At 36.2% G+C, this 27,491-nt stretch overlaps 1 protein-coding gene across 1 annotated transcript; it reads left to right on the plus strand.

The window, feature by feature from the left end:
• SLC5A7 (solute carrier family 5 member 7) lies at window positions 1-27,491 on the plus strand. The gene is made up of 8 exons (XM_058186251.1): window positions 1-178; window positions 7,438-7,551; window positions 8,402-8,557; window positions 14,711-14,859; window positions 23,168-23,311; window positions 24,491-24,644; window positions 25,406-25,623; window positions 26,871-27,491. The coding sequence occupies exons 1-8, from the start codon at window positions 1-3 to the stop codon at window positions 27,489-27,491; spliced, it is 1,734 nt and encodes a 577-aa protein (XP_058042234.1).

Consider the following 27,491-nt stretch of genomic DNA (forward strand, 5'->3'; position numbering starts at 1 on the left):
ATGGCTTTTCACGTGGAAGGGTTGATAGCTATCATTTTGTTCTACTTGGCCATCCTGTTTGTTGGAATATGGGCTGCTTGGAAGACAAAAAACAGTGGGAGTGATGGAGATCGTAGAGAAGCTATTATAGTTGGTGGAAGAGATATTGGCTTGCTAGTTGGTGGATTTACCATGACTGGTATGTTTCATGCTTTTTAACTATTATTCAAGTGTGTCGTTTATAAGGTGACAGAAATGTATCCTTTCCAAATATGAAACTTTGTAATCAGAGAAAATGCTTATTAGTTTTCACTTAAACTAGAAGGTCTGAATAGTTCTGAAAGGCTTCAACAAGTTGCTTCCAAGTATTTGTACTGAAAATGGTAATTTGTATATCTGTCTTTGAAAATTACAACCCACTGAGTTTTGCTTAATAATGCAACATGAACAGTATAAACATAGAGCCATTTCTTCTATATATCCTCTTATTATCTATTACAAAAGCTATCTAGTGAATGAATTATATTTCCTGTTTTTGTATCACTTTTGGTAAAATCAAAAGAAAGTAATGTAAACAAAAAAGTCATGGCTATTTACATAATGAGCACAATGGGAATATAATGCATCAATACCACTTTAGTCCCAGCCAGATATCTCTATTCATTTCAACATAATTACTGAGAAATATATTGAAACTTCTTCATCATGATTTAGTCAGATCATTTTGAACAGGGTGATTCCCAAATTAAATATTTGTAGTTAAACCACCAAAAGTAGAAACCACCAAACGTTTCATCAGAAATTATTATTCTATGTAATTGATTTTTCATAAGTGGAATTGGCCTGATTGTCTACATAAGAGTTCCCCTTAATGTTATTTTCACAGATATCAGAAATGATGGATCATGAAGTCTCTATTTTTTCAAAATATTTGGACTCCATAATATCAAATGATGAGTCACAGTGCACTAAATGCACTAAAATATATAAAAAGACTATGGCAGTGTTACAAACTGTCACATAAGAATTGTATAAAATTCAATGAGATAAGAAATGACTGCAAACAAACAAAAGGATTTGTCTTTTATGTGCTTAATGTTTTCTGAAGAAGTTACCCGAGTCCCCAATTTTATAGTTTTTTTTATTTATCTTTGAGTTTTTAATGCTTTGCAAAATCACATTATTTGGGTTTTATTTTTAATTGAAGAATTAATTTCAATATTATATCAGTATTCATAATTTTGATGACATTTTGGTACAGGCAAGAGTACAAATTTATAATAAGGAAAATATGTAATTTTAATTTAATTCAATCATTAAAATCCTGTGCTTTTTACAACATCAAATTTTGTTGCAAGAATCTAGAGTTCCATTAAGATAAATAAATAAATATGCACTATAAGTACGGTAGTTGCTTTCATCCACTGGATTGCTTTTTTCCAGTCATTCAGAGATACAGCTGCCATCACTTTACAATGCTAGGATCTGAAGCCATATGGACTAAGGAAAATTATTTAGTACATTATCAGTCCCATAAGTATTTATTGCCATCAACTGTAATTTCACAATGATTTTTGACTTACAAATATTGAAATATGTAAGATAACCATTTAAATGATAAAATTGCATTTAATTTTCTCAATAAACTGAATTCTAGCCCTGAGAACAATCAGAACCTTGCAGTCTGTTTTGTTCCGAAGACTGCAACTGTCTAAGATTATCTACATTAATATTTATAATAGAAAAATAAATTCTTCAACCAATTAGTGGTAAAAATAAGATTTTTAATTAATATATTAGTTCACAAAAGACATAGTTAACAAGGAATTACAGAGACCAATCTAGAAACATTGAGCAATAAAATGAAAATAAAATAAGCAACACCATATTTCTATTTCCCTATTTTATAGCTGTGTGTGTACATATGTTAATATTTGATTTCATTCTAGTATTATGGAATTATATTGATACAAAAATTACACATCTGGTTTTACTCTGTGCCTTCAAATTTGCTTTAAAAAGCTGATCTCTAGTTGTCCTGAAATTAGGACAATTAAATCTGTAATCTATATTAAGCAATAAACTTAATATAACTGATAAATTTAATTTTTCCCTTAATTTTCCCTTGTTTTCCTTTTTTGAGTTCTACTATGACGTATATTATTCAAGTTTTGCTTATATTTCTAAATTTTAATTCAAAATAACATTCAATTTTTTATATATAAAAAAAGAACTGGTAATAATTTACTGAAACTAAAATCAAAACTCTCTGCTCAACGTAATTAAAACTAGTTCCAAAAGGGTGGGAAAAGACATTATGTGACCTTTTCTACCATAAGCTTATGAAAAATATTCCATCCATCAAGGTCCAAATGATGGGAGCTAATATGACATACACAGTTTGTTAATGTAAGTACGTATGACTGAAATAATTAGAATAGAATAGAATAGAATAGAATAGAATAGAATAGAATAGAATAGAATAGAATAGAATAGAATAGAATAGAATAGAATAGAATAGAATTTTTATTGACCAAGTGTGATTGGACACACAAGGAATTTGTCTTGGTGCATATGCTCTCAGTGTACATAAAAGAAAAGATACCTTCATCAAGGTACAATATTTACAACACAAATGATGGTCATAGGGTACAATTTAATTTATATGATTTATAAATTATAAATTTATATGAGATATAACATTAATGTATGAATGAAACAATTATAATAGCACTGAATAGAAAACAGACTCTCCCTAATATAAATATCCTGTATTGTATTGAGGTGTAAAGGAATGGAATATAAGATTGGGGTGACAGATGTAAAACAAGGACATGAATGAATAAAATAACTTTTTATTGCTACATGAGGTGCTATTTAATTGTTATTTATTTTTATTTTAAATGAGATCTTGTTTTTATGGTGTTGATATCTTAGATTTCACTATTTATTCTTTGCCCAGAAAATGTTGGTAATGGAGAATTTGAAAACATAATAAATAAATCATCTGCAATTTACTGAAAGAGAATAGATTCCACAAAAATATGTGAATAATAATATTTAGAAAAAGAAATAGTTCTATTAGTTTAGGTGTACAGTGATGTGAAAATGCTCTGGTTGATGTTCTTTTTTAAAGGAATCTATACCAATAGGAGCTAAACTTGGGTTGGAGTATAGAATTTTTTTTCTTCAGTGATGTCAATTATGTTCTTTTGCAGGATTTTTCTATTTCATTTTCCTACATAATATTTTCCTATCCTACCCATGAAGTTCCAACTGAGTGTGCTAAATTATAATCGCTCTACAGGTTAGAATGGTACGACTATCAATAAGCAATGTGATCAGAAACCCACATTTGACCATATCACTTAGCAATGGAAATCCAGCAGCACACATTGCTATCATTAACTAAATATGACCAATCATTAGACAAGGACCTTTCCCAATCCAAAACACTTCTGGATTGGTCCTTCCCAGACTTGAGCCTTGATAAGACAAGGGACTGCCTCTTCTTCAACTGTCCTCATTCACCTCTCTGGAGCGTGGGGGTTTCTGAGATTAGAATGCTGGGCTGATGATCAGCAGCTTGCGTTCAAGATCCGCTGCTGCCTCAGGGCAGGGTGAGCTCCCATCACATGCTCCAGCTCCTGCTGACCCAACAATTCTAAAGCAGTGACCACAAGTAGATTAATGGGCACTAGTTCAGTGGACAACTTCACTGGGACACAAAAGGAGCCCCCAACTGAGTGTCTTCCAGACAACAGTGATGCTTTCATCACAGAAATAAAAAAATCCAACTATCTTCCCCTCCCCAATAACTCTGTCCTTTCTGTTACCTCACATTATTTGGTGGCCTTGCTGCCTTGTGCTTACTGGCCCTAACAGCCCCGCAGGGCTTCAAGGAGCATTCTATGGTAATGACGCTAAGACTGCTGACGGGGTGCTACTGTGCCGGGCAGCAAAGAACCAGAGATCGGGGAGGAATAGAGAGGTGGGGAGAGCTGAAGCAACCCTTTGATTGTAAGTGTGGGTAGGCTTCCAAATACCTGTATTTTGATCACAAGTTTTCATGGGCACTGCAATGGCCATAACTTAGGAGACTGGGCATAAATAGAATTGGTACAGCACTGCCATAACTTTGAATGGTTGCTGAATAAATGGTCATAATTTGAGGACAATCTCTTTTTGTTTCCTATATTATTCTTGGTTTGTGTGTGGAAAATGCTACTTTGGCTAGAACAGGATCGCAGTACAGATAATGTGAAGTTTGCTACAAAAGCCAGCAAAGTCACCTGAATGTTCCAGACCATATGATGAACGTATCTTTTCTTTTATGTACACTGAGAGCATATGCACCAAGACAAATTCCTTGTGTGTCCAATCACACTTGGCCAATAAAAAATTCTATTCTATTCTATTCTATATCCATGATTATATCCAATTGTTATATCAATTGTCTGCATAGCCATATCCAATTGTAATATCTGCATAGCCATCATGCAGTTAAAATTCTGTTAGCTTTCATTGGCTTTTCAGAGCCATTCCGTTATATGTTCTTTTCACTATATTATGTGGCATCAACACAAGCAGAATAAACAAAAGGAACTTTGTTCTCATTCAATAGTCATAGCTTTCTAATATGCTTTACTTCTACTTCTATTTCATGGGAAGATTTTTCTCTTTAACCAAGCCTTTCCCTTCGAATTAGTTAACAGTGAGTTTCAACTATTTGTTATCTGAATTGTTCGTTAAATTGTGTGCTTTTTTTAAAAAAAAAATCTGACTGGAAAGCTTCCAGAGAAAAAGGAGGGATATAAATTAATATTATTGTTAGTATTTATATCCTCATCTTTGACTAGAAGTAAAGTATTAACGATTTGCAGACTGATTACATGCCATTGATTTTACAATATCCTATTCCTTTGGTAAGAAGTAATATCAGAATAATATCTATATAATATTTTTTTTTTCATTTCTGTTACTTATATATAGGCCAAAGTGCTTTATAATATCCCCTTTTATCTGTATAGGGGGTATTATTCATCATTAGGCATAGGAATTAGGCAATATTTTATATTTCGATAATAGATTAACCTCCACTATGATCCTAGGAAGCCATTCCAATAAATAGTACATTTTGTACTATTTTCACTTATTTTATTGAGATTTATTGCTTGCTATCCCAAGGGGAGGTGTCTTCTTTTTAAATCTATATTAAACTGTTAAAAATCCCCCAACCTAGTACCATTCTTATTGGGCTTATTGGGGTATATTTATTAAACATTAAAGCAGCATGTTCTGAAAAATATGTCACTTGTATCAGCTAGCAAATTTGGACATAGGAAGAATGACCTGGACCGGATTAAGGAAATGTAATCAGACTTTAATTTGAGTTTCTGTGTGGAATAACCTTTGGTATAATTGGGGGTCAGTTCTTCCAGGGATCATCAAGAAAAGGCTAAGGCTACGCAATGCAGCCTTATGAATTACACTGAGTCAGTTTGCTCAAAACCATACTTCCAACTGAAGGAAGTTATTAAGTGGAATACCATATATAGAGACAGAAATGAAGAAGGAAGACAGTCAGAGAATGCCAAACTGATTGTTGCTCATAGAAATACAGGTAGTCCACAACTGAGCCCAAAATGTCTGTTTTGAGAAATAAGTGAAACATTTGTTAAGTGAGTTTGTTCCATTTTACAACTTTACTTGCCCCATTTGTTAAGTAAATCACTGCAGTTGTTAAATTAGTAACACCATTGTTAAGTGAATCTGGTTTCCCCATTGACTTTATTTGTCAAAAGGTCACAAAAGGGATCACATGACCCTGGGACACTGCAACCGTCATAAATATGAACCAGTTGCCAAGCATCCGAATGTAAATCATGGGATAATAGGGATGCTGCAATGGTCATACGTGTGAAAATTGGTCATAAGTCACTTTTTTCAATGCCATTGTAACTTTGAACAGTCACTAAGTAAACTGTTGCAAGTTGAGGACTACCTGTACAGAGGTTTCACCTGGAATATCTATACAGTAGTCCTCGATTTACAACAGTTAATTTAGTGACTTTCAGTTACAGTAGCATTGAAAAAAAGGGACTTATGACTGTTTAAGTCAATGGGGAAGCCAGATTCACTTAACAACCATGTTACTAATGTAACAAATGTAGTGATTCACTTAACAACTAGCAAGAAAAATCATAAAGTGAGGCAAAACTCACTTAACAAATTTTTCACTTAGCAGCAAAAAGTTTGGGCTGAATTTTGGTAAGTTGAGTATTACCTTTTAGAAATCAGAGATGGCTCATTACTACATGATGATACCAGTCTGCATTCTTCTTGTGTCCAACCAACAGTTTCAGTCCAAGAATAGGAGACCCTATTATTCAACAACTTTATACTATTGATAATCTTGAATGTCTCTTCAGAAGATCACAGGGCCAATGATGGCCATTACTTATGAGTTAGTGTGGTTCCATGGTGTATTTCTTAATTCTTTTGCTTATTTGTTCCCTATGACTATCATTAAGTGTTGTACTTTATGATTCTTGATGAAGATATCTTTTCTTTTATGTACACTGAGAGCATATGCACGAAGACAAATCCCTTGTGTGTCCAATCACGCTTGGCCAGTAAAGAATTCTATTCTATTCTATTCTTAAAATATTTTTATTTATTTTTTATTTTATTTTTATTTTATTTGCATTTATATCCCGCCCTTCTCCGAAGACTCAGGGCGTCTTACACTATGTTAAGCAATAGTCTTCATCCATTTGTATATTATATACAAAGTCAATTTATTGCCCCCAACAATATGGGTCCTCATTTTACCTACCTTATAAAGGATGGAAGGCTGAGTCAACCTTGGGCCTGGTGGGACTTGAACTTTTGACTTTTAGAAGGCAACCTGTAGGAGACATAATCATTGTCATTATAATGCAGAATTTCACTAAATATCTGAACATTCTCCCAGCCTGACTAATAATACATATCTTTGTGAGCTGCATTAAAGTGCTCAGTGTGATAGTAATGCTATTGAGAATCTGTTAACTAGGTACTCAGAAAAGAGCTACTTCACAGTACTTCACTGTCATTTCTTCTGTGAGTGAAGATGAGACTTTTGTAGAAATACAGAGCCTAATAAATTTAAAAAGAGTCTAAGCAAAGACAAAGTAACAAGAACATTTAGGCTAGTATTTAGAGGTATGTATATATGCCAGTTAATTTTTACTTTTATTTCTTTCTCTCTTTCCCATTACTTATTTAAATAGACTAAACCTACTAATTTTTAGTATATAATGTAAATTTACAAATTATGTAGATGCAAATAGGTCTTTAGATGAGATGTGATTTTGTGCAATAGTCTTCATTATATTATTTTTGCTGTACAAATCAATTATTTAGTTTTGCTTTCTCCATCCATTGTGTAATGGATGTTGTTCACTTCTTCCACAGCCACCTGGGTTGGAGGTGGTTATATAAATGGAACAGCTGAAGCAGTGTATGTTCCAGACGTTGGACTTGCCTGGGCTCAGGCACCCATTGGGTATTCGCTTAGCCTAATTGTAGGTAAGCTAAAGATGGAAGCAGAAGAAACGTATCTTGTTAAAATGACAAAGATAAAGTTGAAGTCAATAAACTATGAATATCTCTTCCTGTGTTTCTCTTTCATTGTAAATCAATTTCGAGAGGATGGGTGGAGTCAGCAATAGAGATGGTATCTGCAGACCGATGTTCACCTATCTTGTAACAAGATATTAAATACAAAATTCTTGTCAAAGCCTGGTGTTTAGTGGTTTTGTTGTGGACAGTTTTTTAAAAATATATGGGAAACTTAAAGCAGGGGTCTCCAACCTTGGTCCCTTTAAGACTTGTCGATTTCATCTTCCAGAGTCCCTCAGCCAGCAAAGCTGAAGTTGAAGTCCACAAGTCTTAAAGGGACCAAGGTTGGAGATCCCTGGTTTAGGCCATTGTCCAACTTCCTGTTCAGGGCAGGAATACAAATTAAAGCATTTAAGCAAATGTGAATACAACCTTTGCAGATTTTTTCATCAGTTGGGATAACTGCTCTACATAAAACTAACTAAAGGAGTTGCACACATTATGTCCAAGTGATAATTTCTATTCTTGTACTGAAAGACCTAATACTGATTATAATATTCTACTAGTCATTGCACTATCAATCAGTAACAGTAACAAGTATAAGAACCTCAATTCCATTACTATATAGCCACTTCAACAATAATTGAGAAGACTTATTGGATTGTTATATTATGGAAAATTATTTAGATATCAGTTATGTCTCTGATAAAATAAATTGATATTATATATATTAAATCAAACATCCTCCGTTTTTACAGCTGGCTACTTGATCCAGAAAAATAATTAGAATCCAATTTTTTTTTAATGACTCTTTTAGGTGGCATGTTTTTTGCAAAGCCCATGCGTTCCAAAGGGTATGTGACAATGCTGGATCCATTTCAGCAAATTTATGGAAAACGAATGGGAGGGCTTATCTTCATACCTGCCTTGATGGGAGAAATGTTCTGGGCAGCAGCCATCTTTTCTGCACTAGGTAAGAAATTCTGTAAACAAATAAATTGTATAAAATAGGTCTGAATAAGGATGAAATATGCAAATTGATAATAATGTTCTTTTAAACAAATGCTTAAAAATTGAACAAGCCTTCCCGAATTTAAAAGATAACTACAGTTTGGTAGTACTAATCAGAACACTGATAGTAAAATACTGTGTAGAAAAGCCAGGTGTTCTCTTTTTTATAGTAATATTTGAGGAGAGTAATCATAAGGATTTAGCTATACAATTGGATTTAGAGAGATTTTGAGTGGGGATGGCACAATTCAAAATGTATTTTTAAACATTTAAAACATTTGGCCTATGTAGCTAATACCTTACTATCTGAAAGTCTATATATTCTACTTGTGCATATATCATACATATATATGCTATTTAGTTGCAACATAAGGGATTGTGCATGCTGAAATTTTATCACTGCAAACTTGTATATCCATTCAAATGTGTACCCAGTGAATAACTAGCCTGAGCCCCACTGAAGACATAAAATTGAATAATTTTACTTATTTATCTATTTAAATTGTATAAAATCATTCCACTCACAATTTATGACTCTGGGTGAATTATACCAGTAAAAATAAAACACAATAAAAGTCAAAAAATAAATACAGTACAAATACAATCAATTTAGAGACAAATATGGGTATTACAAAACCCTTTCATAGCAGAATGGTTCATCTACTACCCTGATATAATAATAGTGATAATATCACTTTATTTTTTCACTCAGGTTGGCAACCAATAACAATATATGCCTTTGAATATTTATTAAAATCAATATAAATTTTAATTTATGACCTACAGCCTGGCAAAGCACATGGCATGTCTTTAAATTGTTCTTCTGAAAGCAAAGGAAGCTGGAATGAACAAAATTTCAAGGGAAGACATTACACCACCCAAAAATCATATAAAGAAGGACTTTAGTCATATGCTAGATAAATAAGCTCCTGATTGCAAGATCATTTTCAGAAAAATCTGTTTAAAGATGTTGATGATGATTTTCAGTTATCCAGGTAGATTTGTCTGTTGAGTCATGGCAACTGGACTTAAGTCCATTTGCCATGACTCAACTTCCAGACCTATCTAAAAATCTTAATGCCCACCAATTAAGTTCTTCATAAGATAGGAAGTTTCTAAGATGGCTATGTATGGCTTTAAAGGCAAACCCCAAGATGAAGCTCTAAAGAAAGCCACTTCCTACCTAAAGTGAGCAATTTGAAATCCCCAACTGACAGATTCTTTTCCCTGATACTTATTTACTTACTTATTTAACATGGTACACTGCTGACTACCAATGCCAATTTTTCAATTTAAAATAAATGTAAAATTGAGAAGCTAAAAGTGCTTAAAATGCCACTTCAGCAAGCAAGTGACATTAATGACTGATATTACTGAGTATTTATATTATTAAAAGCATACAAGAAAAAAATTGCTTTAAAGTATTTTTAAATAGCTAATAAAGATGTAAGGCCCCTCCATTCTACAGGAAATACAATCCAAAAATATGCAAAGGCTCAATCCTGAGTTGCTTCCTAAAGAATTTTAAAAGGAACTGTATAAACCTCTTTCGGAAAGGCTGCCCCATATAATAAAAAGACCACATTTTTAAGGCCATTATCTTTTAGAAATGGACTCAGCTGGCATATCAACAAAAGCTGATAAAAGGCACTCTGGGCTATTTCCTCAATCTGTGAAGATCAAGAAAGGTTTGCTCCAGAAGCTTGCCTTTAAACTGTGATGTGCTCTTTTTAGGAGAGTATAATCCAGGGGTGAAATCCAGAAGGTTCTGACAGGTTCTAGAGAACTGGTAGCGGAAATTTTGAGCAGTTCGGAGAAGCGGCAAATACCACATCTGGCTGGCCCCAGAGTGGGGTGGGAATGGAGATTTTGCAAAATCCTTCCCCCAGGAGTAGGAGGGAATGGGGATTTTGTAGTATCCTTCCCCTGCCACACCCACCAAGCCACACCACGCCCACCAAGCCACTACCACAGAACCGGTAGTAAAAAAAATTGGACTTCACCACTGGTATAATCCCATTCTGAATATACACATTTACCATGACTTTGGAAGTCTGGCCACTCACAATGAGCACCTCCATCCTGTCTGTATTTTATTTCAGTGTATTATCCCTCTTCCAATTCATTACTGACTTCAGGCAGACATTGAAGGAAAGTATACAATTTTCTAAAACGTCACAGAGAAATTCATTTGGGTTTTCAATACAACAGCATACTGACGCTGCCCAGCAAAAAAAAAAAAAATCAGATAATTTCCCCAACGTTTTCAAGTTGAAAAACACAGAAGACAGAGTGGAGTCCTGAGCAAACTTATCATCTGAAATATAACTGAAACATAGAAATGGAAAACATGTGCAGTAATGTCTTCTATTCCCAAATCTCTCTAGTGATCTAGAAGAATTCCTTCAAATTCCTCTCCTAACAATCTAGCTGAAATCAGTTAATTCATACCACAAGAATATAAGAACTCTGATTAACTGTATTTATTAGGCAGTAAATTAAGGTCATAGCACAAGAATTCTAGTGAGGACTTTCAAACAAAACAGATATATATCAACAGCCTATGGTAGTGAAACTCTTGCCCTTTTTCTTCAAGCTTTTTTTATACAGCTTTTATCAAAGGGATAAGACTTGCCTTTTCTGTAAAAAGTGAGGCAATCTGTACCTATTCTTTATTTTAGTAGCCATTATTCCTTTTTATCGGGATCAGCATGAGAAATCCGTCCCATAGTTAGCGTGTACATTAGTACTGAAAGCTACTAAGGAAGTCCAGGAGTATCAAGAAAGTCATGTACCCTTTGTCAGTCTCCAAACTAAAATCATTCTTCAAGCCAATTTAAGCCCATCTCAACCCCATAGGTCAACCTGAAATGGGTCAAGAAAATCTTTCCTGCAGGTAAGAAGCTGCCACCATTGTCTCAATCTTCTTAAATAATCATCTTAAATAAAAGGAGTTAAATCTGGCCTATAATTCCTTATCTCCAGGGTATCTGGAATGGGCTTTTCAAAAGAAGTTTAAGAATTGCATCCTTTAAACAAAGATCTCCTTCAGGGATCCATTTATCATAACTAAGGCATCTGTAATAGCTTTCCAGTTACAACTGACAATACAAAACATCACAAACTGAAGCTGATATATTCTAACAATGCAAGAGAAGTTATTATCAATCATCAAGGTTAATAGTTAATAGGGCCTCTGTGGCTCAGACTGGTAAGACAGTCTGTTATTAACACAGCTGCCTGCAATTACTGCAGGTTCTAGTCCCACCAGGCCCAAGGTTGACTCAGCCTTCCATCCTTTATAAGGTAGGTAAAATGAGGACCCAGATTGTTGGGGGCAATAAGTTGACTTTGTATATAAATATACAAATAGGATGAAGACTATTGCTAACATAGTGTAAGCCGCCCTGAGTCTTCGGAGAAGGGCAGGATATAAATGCAAATAAAAAAAAAAAAGTTGCAAGGTGGTATCCAAATTGCCAAAAGTCTGAAGTACACACAGTTTTTATGATGACAATTGCTTCATGTGCCTTCCCACTTGCCCTCTAGTGAGATGGTGCAGGAAGAAACTAAACCCTCAACAGCTCACCTGCCTTCTTAAGCCACCTCATCCATGATGGATGATTTGTTTTATTTTGAACTGTATTACATAGAAGGAAAATCGGGTTCTTTGGAGGGCTGGAAACTTTCTAAAAGCTGACACGACTATGAGAAGACAAAATAGCCCTTAAAGTTCTAATATCTCTTTCCTAATAATAATTTAACAATTTCCAATACCAATCTACTATTCCCACCACTACTGTGATTGCTGTCAGGCCTGGAAACCATACTAGACTTTAGGGTTCCAGACGCTGCCACATTTTTCCCCTGAGGGGAAGAAGGGGGGTTGAGGGGTATGGTAACATTCTTCAAGCGGTCAAGGTTGGATGGTGTTCACATCTGCAGGAGGAGTGGCGAGAAGATATTCGAATGAACTGGGAGAACGTGGGACCATGTGACCAGCAAAGGGGTTAGGGGGTGGGACTCTTGGGGTTTGTATAACTGAGAAAAGAATCCGGAAGTTCAGTTTTGGAATTTCACTCATCGTGTGCCAGTTTCCTCATGCTAGTAAAGAACTCTGAAAGACAATGGCTTCTGAGGTTTTTTTATGCAGAAGAGGTTTTTCTGGAACCTTGACAATTGCTACCACAGGTTCCTGTGCTCTCATTGCAAACTCACTTTATCAACTCAATTAAATATAATAATTGGTCTTTATGTACTGTTGTACAGCTTGAATTGGGACAATATACAAAATTATATAATAAATAAATCATGTAAGTGGAGAGGGAATCCTTCCGATAAATTTCTGAATTGTCCTTTGCAACTTTTGTCACCTAACAACCAATAACTATGTATATAGAGTTGGTTGCCAGTGACATGTTTTAAAATAAATAAAATAATCAGCCTTACTTCCAGCTGTGTTTTGATTATCTGGAAAGCAACAGGGAGGTTTTAAACTATAATTTTGTTGCAAGTGCTCAAGAAATCTACATGCTGAGGTGATGGAAACTGAGTGGCTTAAACAATTTTCAGGGAATTTAATATGCAAGTTCTCTTTTAATACAAGTTACTATATGTGAAAGCTTTCTGTTGTGTTTCACATTGTGGAAGCAAATATTGTAAAAGCTTGTTATGCTCACAAAAAGACAACTATAATTAAGAACTAGGATTTTACTGCTTTAGATGCTGAGGAATGGTTGCCACTTATATGCATATTGAGTCAGGACCAAGGACAGCAACATATTCAAGCATAAGCACTATGCTTTGTCCATGAAACTTTGAATATTAACAGGATCATTTGAATGGTTAAGTAACATCATCAAGAGTGTATCCTGGATACCACATGTTCACTTCCAATATGCTGAGCAAACTCTACAATTCTCATACTGTATGTAACTTTTGGTTTAGAAACAATGGCTAGAGTAATATATTTCAGTGTAAACAGCATGTACCAACATTAGAATAGAATAGAATAGAATAGAATAGAATAGAATAGAATAGAATTTTATTGGCCAAGTGTGATTGGACACACAAGGAATTTGTCTTGGTGCATATGCTCTCAGTGTACATAAAAGATACGTTCATCAAGGTACAACATTTACAACACAATTGATGATCAATATATCAATATAAATCATAAGGATTGCCAGCAACAAGTTATAGTCATACAGTCATAAGTGGAAAGAGATTGGTGATGGGAACTATGAAACGATTAATAGTAGTGCAGATTCAGTAAATAGTCTGACAGTGTTGAGGGAATTATTTGTTTAGCAGAGTGATGGCCTTCGGGAAAAAACTGTTCTTGTGTCTAGTTGTTCTGGTGTGCAGTGCTCTATAGCGTCGTTTTGAGGGTAGGAGTTGAAACAGTTTATGTCCAGGATGCGAGGGATCTGCAAATATTTTCATGGCCCTCTTCTTGATTCGTGCAGTATACAGGTCCTCAATGGAAGGCAGGTTGGTAGCAATTATTTTTTCTGCAGTTCTAATTATCCTCTGAAGTCTGTGTTTTTCTTGTTGGGTTGCAGAACCGAACCAGACAGTTATAGAGGTGCAAATTAACAATTATATTCTTCCAGTTTGTTGCTACAGAATTTCATTCAACACTTCCTAATTTTTTTTCCTATTTCTTTTCTCTAGAGTCACTGCATGTTTTCTTTCTTATGCTGGTATCATTTCACATATCTTACTATACTGAGCACCTCTCTCTCTCTCTCTCTCTCTCTCTCTCCCCTTTCCCCTCTCTCTGTCTGTCTCTCCCTCTCTCTTTCTCTCTCTCTCTCTCCTCTCTTTCTCTCTCCCCACCCACACCCCCAATTTGGAGATCTTTTCACTGACATTTAATTTAGAAAGTTATGAGCTTCATTATATCCTTGAGAAGATAGTATGAACATCAGACTACATGTGTCTTCTGCAAGTATTGTCAATCCTTTTCTTTTTTTTCCTCATGAAACTATAATCTTGTTTTAGAAACAGAGACAAAAAGGTACAAAAATGACCTTCCCAGTCACATTGAAATGCTTTGAAAAGTACACAAATTGTTAGCCGACATTTAATTTATTTCTCTGCCTTGTTACAGGTGCCACCATAAGTGTGATAATCGACATCAACAACACCATTTCAATTATTATTTCTGCCTCCATTGCAACCCTGTATACCTTAGTGGGAGGACTTTATTCAGTAGCTTACACTGATGTGGTCCAGCTGTTCTGCATTTTCTTAGGACTTGTGAGTTTTGTATTTACTTTTCCATATGTAACACCAAGGTGATTGTATTTTACATCAAGCACAGGAAGTAGATGCTTCATGTCTCTATAGATTACAAGTACGTGCTGATTAGTTTGTGGCCGAAAGGGAATATTAAGAGCCTATATTACTCTTGTCTTAACTATTGTTTTAGAATAAATCAGCACCAACCATAACTGTGATTTATATTAAATAAGAATCAAATATGAGCATAGATTGAAATCAATTTAAAAGTTGCTAATGAATTGAAAGATTGCAGATAATGAGAGAAGTTGATTTGTATCCAAAAGAAGAAGATGTGAAAAATGGCCAGGAAGGATGATGGCATAATGATGGTTCTTGATTTGCCAGTGCCTCTGAATATTTATCCAGGATAAAAGACCAGAATCTGATTGGACTGTCGGTTGAGTTAAATCCTTTACTTCTGGCCACATAATGTTTTCTGAAGGCACCATCTTTACTTAGAGCAGCATTCACCAACCAGTGGTCCGCGGACCACTGATGGTCCGTGAGAAAATGTTGGTGGTCTGTGAAGAAATCTTCATATTTTTGCTGGTGCATCCTGGTGGAGGAGCTGCTTTGGGATGTGCAATGGGCCAGTCCTGTGAGTGTGACTGCTACAGCTCTGGGATATGGGACTGGCTGTGGCGGGGCTGGAAATCTCTGCCCTGGGGTAGCACGTGCAATGTGCAACTTTGCAGGTGGTGCAATACGCAAAAAGTGCAGCCCTCTCATCCGGAATGAAATAATGGTGCTGTTCCCATGGTGGGGGAGTGAGTGGTGCAAGCGAGCTGAAGCAGCCCCCTGCAAGCTCTCATCTCTCGAGGAGCCCGACCGAAGTTTCCCGCGCCGCTTCAGCAAGCACTCCTTGAGAGACAAGAGCTTGCAGGGGCCCGATCTGGCATTCGCAATGGAGAGCAAAACCCAGCTGCTCCCCGGACCAGACACTGTTTACCGCTCCGAATCCCAAGCGACAGGAGACGAGGGCTGCTTTGTGCCACCGGCTGGCACAAAATAGTGAGGCAGAATGCTGATGCTGCACAAGTGCAAGTAGTGCTTTGCTCTCACACTTCTTCCGGCCCTTATTGGTACTCCGCATACCTCAGTCTCTCAGGGAGATGCTTAACTTCCTCTCAGCCCCAAGACACTGGCTGGGTCATGAAATGAGAGAGAGAAAAAGAATTAGAGAGAGAGAATCAGAATGAGACAGAGAGAGAAAGAGACAGAATGAGAGAGAGAGAGAGAGAGAGAGAAAGAGACAGAGAGAATCAGAGAGAATGAGAGAGTGAGAGAGAATGAGAGAGAATCAGAAGGAGAATGAGAGACAGAGAGAGAGAATGAAAGAGAGAGAATCAGAGAGAATGAGAGAGAGAGACAGAATGAAAGAGAGAATCAAAGAGAGAGAGAATCAGAATGAGGGAGAGAGAAAGAGAGAGGATGGAGAGTGCCTAAAGGACCCCATCCCATCACTGGGAGTCCAGGCGCTTCAGCAAGCAGCACGCTGGATTCATATTAGTGGTCCACGGGATTTAAAATTATGAACTTGGTGGTCCCTGAGGTACAAAAGGTTGGGGACCCCTGCCTTAGAGGATGCATAACAGGCATGTGATATCTACAGTTCTGCTCTCTAAACCTTGGTTCTGCTTCTCCCTCTGTTCTTAGCTCCATTGTGCACACATCTGATATAAGAAGAGAATGCTTTCATTTAGCTCAAGACCAGAATTATCTCCCTTCCACTCCATTGTATCCAGATTATGTCAGTAGGAAAACTGAAAGCAAAATCCCAGCCCCTCAGTTAAACTCTGCTTACTCCAGCAAAACATACCCTCAGTACTGCCTCCCTTTATGCACACAGAGGCAAACAGGTATCTTCTTTCCACAGACAAAAGATACCCTTTTTTGACGCACAAGACAGCACTGTGATGGAGGAAACCTTTGTTTGCCTTTGTTTATAGAAAATATATGCAAAGAAATGTTGTTCTCTATCTACTTTTGCACAAAAAAGGCAGAGATCCCTATCAGGGAATATATCTCCCCCAGAAAATAAACTTTTATAGAGTATGGGGTTTTTATTTATTATTTATTTATTAAGAAGATTTCTATGGCCACCCAACTCAGTCACAGGTGACTTACAGAAGCAAAATCCCAAATACAAAGCCCAATAAATCCTCCCTACCCCAGGCATCAACAATCATTTCCCCAATGTTGGGGGGATTGACACATTTTATTTCTTTATATCTTCCATTTTCTTTTGTTTATCCCTTCCCTCCCTCAATTTCTCGTCCTATGATAGAAGAGACTTGCCTTCGACTTTAAATACAGTATCTGATCTTAACTTTATAGTTATCTGATTAAACGTGACTGATCACATGTTTAAGAAAGCCTTTCAATAATAAAATCAGATAGTCAACATCCAGTTAGCATCTATGTGCAACAGCACAAATGTTGCATGCTGCCATTATATCCTGACAAGGATTCTTGGATCCAGTAGAAGAGAATATATTTAGTTAAGGAATGAACTGAGGAGAACTTGGTGTTCTCTGAGCTTTGTTGCTTGCTTTCAGTTGTTTCATTACTATAAAATATGTTCCAACAAAATAGATACCCATGCAACAACTTTATTAAAAAAAACCTGAGCACTCCAATACTATAGTACACAACACAAGCTATGAAAAGGATATATCAAAACACATCTCAGAAACAACAAACTATTACAACCAGGTGGCATTATGGCAGTACACAAACTAATTAAAAAAACCCAAAACATCTTAAGTAAACCAGAGGTCCAGTAGTCCAAGAACAAATGAAACAGGATTCATTTACAACATAAAGTGTAAGGACTTAACAGCCATTATGTAGGACAGACAGACAGAAGACGGGAAGAGCACATCCATGAACACCAAATAGCAAGCAGAAGACACAATGAAAATTCCATAATTTCACAACACATGGATAGGCTCAACCATAATTTCAACCATAGTTTCAACTGGGAAACCGTGAGCATCCTAGATCAATCTAAATTCAAAAACATTAGGGAATTTGTGGGAATTTGTCATTCAGACAAATCAGTCATCAACAGAGACACAGAGATAAATCAATAGATACACAGAGATAAATCACATTTACACTCTATTCAAAAAAGACAATTAAAAAAAGCTAAGAAGGATCCTCTATAACAGTCTGTACCCAATAAGCAGGGATTAACACCAGGCAAACAATCAAGAAAAAAAACCCAAACAACTCTAATCAAGAAACTGCCAAGGGAAAAAACCACATCCCACCAACAATGGTAGTGCAAGCTGTATATAAACAGGGAACAAACCCCACTAGCACTGATGATGTTACCTAGTTGGGTGATAAAACATCTTCAAGCAAACAACCAAGCTCAGAGAGCACCAAAGTCTTGACAAAGATGTCAAGTCTTATAAGAACACTTAAAAAGACTTGCCCAGTCATATCAATAAGTGCAATGCAATGGAGACTTTGTATCAGGAGTATGTGCAAGAGAGTAAATGTGGACAGATGCCTCTGTTCTCCTCATATAGTGTTTCCTTTTCATTCTTCAGTTCCAACATACCTGCATACAGAGAGAGAGAGAGAGAGAGAGAGAGAGAGAAGGAGAGAGAGAGAGAAAGAGAGAGAGAGAGATGGAAGGAGAGAGGGAACTGAATACTGTTATAAAACTGGAGCTCAGTCCTCTGCTTAAGTAGGTTGAGCTGCATTCACTGATGCTCATTATCATATTATTTATTTGGAGTTTCCAGTCCCAGATCCAGGATGGGGCCATTGAATTTGTTCTGTGTTACCTTGTTAAGTAAGAGACTATAATTTCATACCTTTTGTTCCTAAAACAGCCATTTTCATTCTCCGATCCAATTCTTTCCCAAAATTGGAAAAAGTCCAAAATTACAAAAAGTCACTGAATCTAAAAAATATTCATGTTACACATAAACTTTCTCTTCCTGAGACTATTGTATGCGACCTGTCCCTTAACATCACACTTCAATTCTTATTATGCTAGAGAGCCCCTGACTATGACATCGCTCATGTGAACAAGTTAATCGCACTGCTAACATGGGCTACCTCTTGTCCATATCCCCTCATCTTCCTGGGTGACCTTAATCTACCTTCTATTAACTGGATAACAAATGAATGTACAACTGAACCCATCCATACTATTCTATACAACGCTGTTACAAACCTTGGTCTAGAACAACTAGTAACTAACAATACAAGACTCAACAACTGCCTTGACCTCATCTTCTGCAACAACACAAACTCAATTTATGCACTACAAATAAAAGAACCCTTTTCCAACAGCGACCACAGCATGATAGACTTTTGTCTCAATATACGCCCTTACATAAATTGTCATAATAATGGTATTCTAAACTACGATTTCAAAAAAGCCAACTATGACCTTATAAACTACGACCTTTCTTTTCTTGACTGGCAAAATCTGTTCTCAACCTGAATCACTGCAGAAGACCACTATAAAGTTTTCCTACTTGAAGTCAATAGAGTCATTAATCTTTACATACCACAAACCACCACCAAAACCAGAAAAAACAAATTACCCATATCACTAAAAAAGCTTCAACCCCAAAAAAATCCCTCTGGAGAAGAAATAAAAAGGGCTATGTAGCAAATTTCAAAAACCGCTACAGAAATATATGCAATCAAGTAAAAACTGAATGCACCAATTACCACACCAAGCAAGAAGAAGACATCTTGCGCACAAATCCCAATCGTGCTTTTTATAATTTTGTAAACAACAAACTTAAAGACTCGAGATCCATCCTAAGATGGATTTTAGACTAAAAGAGTCTAACGACAAAGAATATAATGATGAAAAAGTTAAAGCAAACCTCTTCAACACTTTCTTTGGCACAGTCTTTGTTAACAGTAATGACTTATACCCGACATTCCCCAATGGTACCAACAATGAGTGCAACAACCTAAAACACATAGATTTCACAGAATATAATGTTGAAAAAGCTCTTTGCAAACTTAAACCATCCCTATCTATTGGACCTGATGGACTACGTGCATACTTCTTAAAAAAGATTTCCACTAATATAGCAGAACCCCTAAGCATAATTTTTGAAAAAGCTTTCATGACCAGTTCCCTTCCCAAACTTTGGTCACTTGCCACGGTCATCCCTATCTTCAAAGAAGGAGACCCCAGCCTAGATGAAAATTACAGATCTATCTCTCTTTGCTGTGTCACTGTTGTGCCTCGCTCCCCCCCCCCCCCCCCCGCTGCAGCCAGGCCCCTCTCATCTCCTGCTATCTCAGCCAGAGACTTATAGTGCAGAAGAATGTCCTGGCATGCCTCCAGCCCCCAGCTCTGGCACCATGCCCGGACAAACTGAGCAAACAAACCTCCCTCCGATAGCATGTGCGCCTGAAGCCAGCCACGAGCTGGGATTACCGGCAGCTAGGGACGAAATGATGCAATGGATAGATCCATGTTTCTGGAGAATGGAGAGGCGACGTCAGCAAAAGGAAGGGAGGGGCAGGCCTGGATAAGTGCTGAGTCATGGAGCCACACCCTATGGCCTATATAAAGGATCTGCTTTCTGGCATTCTTTGAGTCAAGCAAAGTCTAACTTGGATTGCTGAAGTCACATCCTGGTCTCCTGCCTGCCCTGAGAACTCTGACAGAACTTTGGCAAAGCTGCAGAGGCTTCACAGCCTCGCTTGATAGAGACTTCCCCGACCCGGCCGTCAGAGGAGGAGTGGGACACGACAGTCACCTGCAAAGTAATGGAATCTATCACCAACCATTACCTTCCATTAACCTCCATCTAGAAACAAACAACCTACTCTCTAATAAACAATTTGGTTTCAGAAAAAAATTATCTTGTAATTTACAACTTTTCCACTGCAAAAACATATGGACTACAAATCTTGATCAGGGCAAAGCAATAGATGCAATCGACATAGACTTCTGTAAAGCTTTCAACTCAGTAGTACATGACAAACTTCTCCTAAAACTAAAATCCTATGGCATTTCAGGACCCCTTCACAATTGGATATCTGCTTTTCTGTCTAACAGACAACAAGTGATCAAAATTGGCAATGCTCTATCAAATCCTGTTCCTGTTAAAAGGGGCGTTCCCCAAGGCAGCATTCTTGGACCAACACTCTACATATTATACATTAATGATCTTTGTGACCATATTACAAGTAATTGTGTTCTCTTTGCTGATGATGTCAAACTATTTAACACCACCAATAATACACTTATCCTCCAAAAAGACCTTGACTTTGTATCTGAATGTTCTAAAACCTGGCAACTCCAAATCTCTACCAGCAAATGTTCAGTCTTGCATATTGGAAAAAAGAACCCAAACACTAAGTACAAGCTTGAGGGACATTTATTTATTTATTTATTTATTTATTTATTTATTTATTTATTTTATTTGTATACCGCCCTTCTCCCGAAGGACTCAGGGCGGTTCACAGCCAGTAAAAACACAGTAAATACAATACAAATTTTAAAAAAACTATATAAAAAACTGATTCAATAACGACCTAAAAATTTAAATACAATTTAAAACCCCATTTAAAACCCTGATTAAAACTCTGAAATTAAAACTATGTTCAAGCTAGTCCTGCACGTCGAAACAACAGTGTCTTCAGCTCGCGGCGGAAAGTCCGGAGGTCGGGGAGTTGACGAAGCCCCAGAGGCAGCTCATTCCAGAGGGCGGGAGCCCCCACAGAGAAGGCCCTCCCCCTGGAGGTCGCCAGCCGACATTGTTTGGCTGACGGTATCCGAAGGAAGCCCTCTCTGTGAGAGCGCACTGGTCGGTGTGAGGCTACATTACCTTACAGATGACCCCCACCCTGTTAAAGACCTTGGAGTTTTCATATCAAATGATCTAAGTGCCAAAGCCCACTGCAACTACATCGCAAAAAAGGCCTTAAAAGTTTTAAACCTAATCTTGCGTAGCTTCTTCTCCAAAAACGCTACACTACTAACCAGAGCATATAAAACATTTGCTAGACCAATTCTTGAATACAGTTCGACTGTTTGGAACCCATACCACATTTCTGACATCAATACAATTGAATGTGTCCAGAAATATTTTACAAGAAGAGTTCTCCACTCCTCTGAATACAACAAAATACCTTATGCCACCAGACTTGAAATCCTGGGTTTAGAAAATTTAGAGCTATGCCGCCTTCGACATGACCTGAGTTTAACTCATATAATCATCTATTATAATGTCCTTCCTGTCAAAGACTACTTCAGCTTCAATTGCAACAATACACGAGCACACAATAGCTTAATGTTAACCGCTTCTATCTTGATTGCAGAAAATATGTCTTCAGTAACAGAGTTGTTAATGCTTGGAATACACTACCTGACTCTGTGGTCTCTTCCCAAAATCCCCAAAGCTTCAACCAAAAACTATCTACCATTGACCTCATGCCATTCCTAAGAGGTCTGTAAGGGGCGTGCATAAGAGCACAAACGTGCCTGCCGCTCCTGTCCTATTTTTTCCTTTCATTATATCCAATTAATATAGTTATTACATACTCATACTCATATATATGCTTATATACTGTATAATTATTTAATGCTTATGCTTATATATACTGTGTGACAAAATAAATAAATAAAATAAATAAATAAATTCATTCTAGAAGTAGAATGAATTCAAAATAGAAAATTTTCCTTTCTGTCTTTCACAATAAGATAATGTGAGCAATATGTTTTCAGGAAAATAATTTCAGATGCCTACAATTTCTCCCAAGTAATTAAAGGAAAGCCAGTTAAACAGAAAAGGATTGTTTAGGTTTTAGGTTCTGTTCTCTCACTGTCAGAAACATACATAGTAGAATCAGAGAGAGGACTTTCTGCTACCAATTTTGAAACTCCCTGCCAAAGAAGATCACTTTAGTTCCATGCTTGTTGTCTTTCAATCTCAAAGATTGTTTTTTTAAAAAATAATAATAATTTAGATATGATCTCATTTGTGTTAAGAAGAAAGTTACACTCAGTGGGTACAAATTGTTTTATTTTCTCTGGATGTGTTTCTTTCCATACATTTTTAATTGGTATATTTTAATTTTTGAGTGATCGTATTTCCATTTTACAGTATTGTTATCAATCTTCTCTGTTAAGTTTGGTAAAAAGATGAGAAGAAATGTAAATAAAACAATTTCTATATTTTCCTGCCTGCAAAAATGTTTTGCAACTAAAAACAACGAATGAAGAAGATAAAACACAAAAATGTTTACGCCATTCTTTTACTGTCTGCTTCATTTTTTTTCACAGTGGATCAGCATCCCATTTGCCATGTCCCATCCTGCAGTAACAAGCATTGGGTACACAGCTGTGCATGAAGTATATCAAAAACCTTGGCTTGGAACCATTAAATCCCCTGACGTATATATATGGATTGACAATTTCTTCTTACTGGTGAGATTTTTGTGAAAGACCACAAACCACTTAAGGTTTATTTTCCAAACTCTTAAACTACAAATTGTCTAATGCTGGGAGAGACAACCTAGATCGGTCCAGATGTTTTGGAGATCTGCTCCTATCAGCTCCAACCAACAAGGAATTGTGTTGGTTGTAATCCAAAATGATTGAATTATACAATTATGTGCCATAGCAAAATAACTTTGAACAACTGCACAAATAACCTTTTAAATTTTACTATATGCTGAAGATATGTAATCGTAGTTATATGACGTGAAAAAGCAGAAGAGCTCTCTGTTGCAAGTGTCTTAAGAATTCTTCTAACAGTGAATATGATAGAATTAAGTGTATCTGCAACAGAAGAGTAATTGGATAGATGCATATTTGAAAGATTGGATAAATGTATTTGGGGAAAAAACACTTAAAATCTTGAAGTAGGGAGGTATATTTCTGGGTTACAGAGCAGGATAGAAAAGTGTGTGAGAGAGCAGTATGAAATTGGTTTAATATATAAAATTTCCAATACAAGTTCTTTAACATGTCTGAATGCCTTGTGCAAAATTAACAGAAAAATGATGCATCAGCAATTGGTTTTTAACCCCAGTGAATATTTAAAGCCAAACCAACTTCTATGTGGATAAACAGCTTAACACAACAGCTTCTATACACAGTTATTTTTTGAGATTTGCCAATCCTGTCACTGGAGATCCCTTTCTGGAACTATTTTCTGTCCAGAAGAAAAGAAACTAGAGAGTGTTTTCAACCTTGACAACTTTAAGATGTCTCAACTTCAATTCCCAGAATTCTGGGACTAGAAATCCACTCATCTTAAAAGTTGTTGAAGTTTAGAAGCACTGAATTAGGGACAAGCCAAGAATGTAGGAATCATGAAAAATTATTCTCTCCTGTTGATTTCTTGAAATGTAACTCAAAGAATAATGGGGTTTGGAGGGGAAATCTAGCTTAAAGGGACAACCTTCTTTCTGGGTCAGCTTAGGTGTCTTTCCATACTTTGGTCAGGAAGAAAATGCCTTCAAGGTTTAAAGCATTGCTTTATTGCTGAAGGTGTAGGATTGGCTGCTAGGCAAATTGATAAAGGAGCATGTTGCTTGGATTCATGTGAGTGTCTATTTGCCAGGAATGAATGACTGCAATGATGTTTATGATTATTTGTAGATGTTAGGAGGAATCCCATGGCAAGCCTATTTCCAGCGAGTCCTTTCTTCTTCATCAGCTACGTATGCACAAATGCTCTCTTTTCTGGCAGCGTTTGGATGTCTTATAATGGCAATACCTCCAGTGCTTATTGGTGCCATTGGTGCATCAACAGGTACATCAACCATTTATTATAGTAACAAATTAATGGTTCTGAGGGCTCAAGAAATGAGCCGCTACACATTTTGAAAGTGAATGTCTAGCAATAAATGAATATCCAGAGAAGAGATGTGTTATCTCAAAACTGGAGCAACCTTACAATGTTTGTAATATATCAATACTATTTTTATCATTATGGTGGTTCCCAATAGTATTAAAACAAATATACTATCCTAAACATTTTCATAGAAGACTAGAATTAAGTTTGGAAAGGCCATTTGGGCAACTGTTCTATTTAAATTTTAATTGTACTAATGATGTATAGTTGACCTTTATGAAACATGAATTAAATGCTTAGCTTGAAGCCTTTTAAAGTCTGCTAGATTTCACAACTGCAAATTGAACATAATACTAGCCAAATTTGGCATCTAAACCATAAATTTAAAACTAGTAAAGGCATATTTTGTAACACATGATTGTGAATATTGGCATAGACCACAGAATCTAGCAATTAAATCCAGCTTTTTTTTAAAACCGTTTTTTAGAATTGGATACCAGAACAGATACCAGACTTGTAAAGGGAAGGGCATTATCATGATCCAGTCCATTCAATAAACGTTCCTGTTAGATACATCTTATATGTTTAAGATTCTTTAATTGCCGGTCATGTAATAGATGTCAGATTGTTTATGAGCATAAATATTCTAATGATTAATTTCTTTTTTCAGGTACAGGTCTATCCACTAGTACCGTAATTAGTGTATATTTATGTTACAGCTTGGAATCAGACTGAATATATTGGTCATGACCCTAAAACTGAAGATGAAGGCGACATGATATTACCAATTGTCCTTCAATATCTTTGTCCACTGTACATTTCGTTCTTCGGCCTTGGGGCAGTGTCTGCTGCTGTAATGTCCTCTGCTGACTCTTCCATTTTATCAGCAAGTTCTATGTTTGCACGGAATATATATCAGCTTTCATTTCGGCAAACTGTAAGACTATATTATAAACACAGTATCATTTTGTAACGTTATAAGAGCTGTAGTTGACAGTTGATACGTTCATGTATATAGGAAGGAAAGAGTACCTTGAACCATTTTGTGTTCAATCTATGACAATCATTGAGAAGTGAAGGAATTATGCTCACTTGCTTCTGATGTTCTCAAACTTTTGGATGTTCTAGAAGCAAAAGTCTTCCATAATTTTTAATATTCCAAGTTTAAAGGCGAAAAGCAATCCTATACCTTATACTGCAGATGAGCTGCAATCTTATCTCTTAAAATTGAGCTAATGATTTATACAGGCAAATCTTTTCAATGAACTCTCATTGTGCATTTCACATTGAAAATTGTGAGATAGGCAGATATGCTCCAAATAAGAGGCGGAAGAAGGAAAAATATTGGAATTACAATTTACAGGATTTTGGCTTTATGACCAAGGAAAGAATTGCAAAGTGAAAACTTTTCCACAGCTGGATAACTTGCACTAAATGCAATGTTACTATATATGAAGATACAGCATTTAAAATAAAATTTTAAAAGTCCCTTTTTGAATGCAGCTGAAAATGATTCTCCTGCATGTATTCAAAGGAGTGTCCAGTAATTTGGATTTTCTTCTGCTGGCCACATTCACAATCAGAAATAGCACAGATAATTTTCCCAACAGTTTACAGGAGGAAAAAGTTACATATAATATTCTTCTTCCAGGTTGTACAAACAGAGAATAGTTTGCTGTCTTAAGTTGTATATATATAATTAATTAATTAATTTCAGGATATATTACTGTTACTACTTACTAATAATAATAATAATTCACACAACATCTACCTATCCTAGGTCCTTGGGAAGGACTTGATAGACAGATAAAAAATGTCAAATCCATTCTAATCAAAGTCTAGATGACTGTGTAACCAACCATAATACTGTAATAATATTTTCCTATCTTTCAGGAAAAATTCCTTTTATACCAGAATTGGTTGCCATAGCAGAACAGAATTGTGAAGGGAAGGATATTATCATGATCCAGTATATTAAATCCTTGTTCATGTTAGATATATCTTATATGTCTAAGATTCTTTAATTGCTGGTTATGTTATAGATGTCAAATTGCTTATGAGCCATAAGTATTCTAATTAACAACATTTTTCATCATTTTGAATTCATATAATTCTCTTGATACCTATGTAGTATATAAATACCTGTAGTAGAAAGCAAAATCAAACTGTTCCTATATTTTACAGGCTTCAGACAACGAAATAGTTTGGGTCATGCGAATTACCATTTTTATGTTTGGAGCTGCAGCAACAGTGATGGCTCTGGTAGCTCAATCCATATATGGTCTCTGGTACCTCAGCTCTGACCTGGTTTACATCATCATCTTCCCCCAACTTTTATGTGTTCTTTTTATCAAAGGAACAAATACTTATGGTGCCATTGTAGGATACTTACTTGGGCTCCTACTTCGAATTACTGGAGGAGAACCTTATCTATCCTTACAGCCTTTGATTTTGTATCCTGGTTGGTATCATGATGATGACAGATACGTTCAGAGATTTCCTTTTAAGACATTAGCTATGCTTACTTCTTTCCTTACAAACATTGCAGTGTCCTATCTAGCAAAATACTTATTTGAAAGTGGCACTTTACCACCCAAACTAGACTTCCTTGATGCTGTTGTTGCAAAGTACAGTAAAGAGAACATGGACAAGGCTACTCTTGTGAAAAGTGACAATATTGTTTTAAATGAACTGGCACCAGTGAACCCTCGGCACAGTTTGACTCTGAGCTCTACTTTTACAAACAAAGAGGCCTTTAGCGATGTGGATTCAAGTCCAGAGGTATCCACGGCGGAGGAGAAATGA

Source organism: Ahaetulla prasina, chromosome 5 (genome assembly GCF_028640845.1).
Source record: "Ahaetulla prasina isolate Xishuangbanna chromosome 5, ASM2864084v1, whole genome shotgun sequence".
Taxonomy (NCBI): domain Eukaryota; kingdom Metazoa; phylum Chordata; class Lepidosauria; order Squamata; family Colubridae; genus Ahaetulla; species Ahaetulla prasina.

Bases quoted from the DNA above. Each gene is read 5' to 3' on its own strand.
- SLC5A7 (XM_058186251.1), top strand. From the start codon at position 1: ATGGCTTTTCACGTGGAAGGGTTGATAGCTATCATTTTGTTCTACTTG. The intron at 23,312-24,490 runs GTGAGATTTTTG...GATTATTTGTAG, and splicing joins TTGACAATTTCTTCTTACTG to ATGTTAGGAGGAATCCCATG. The intron at 24,645-25,405 runs GTACATCAACCA...TTTATGTTACAG, and splicing joins TGCCATTGGTGCATCAACAG to CTTGGAATCAGACTGAATAT.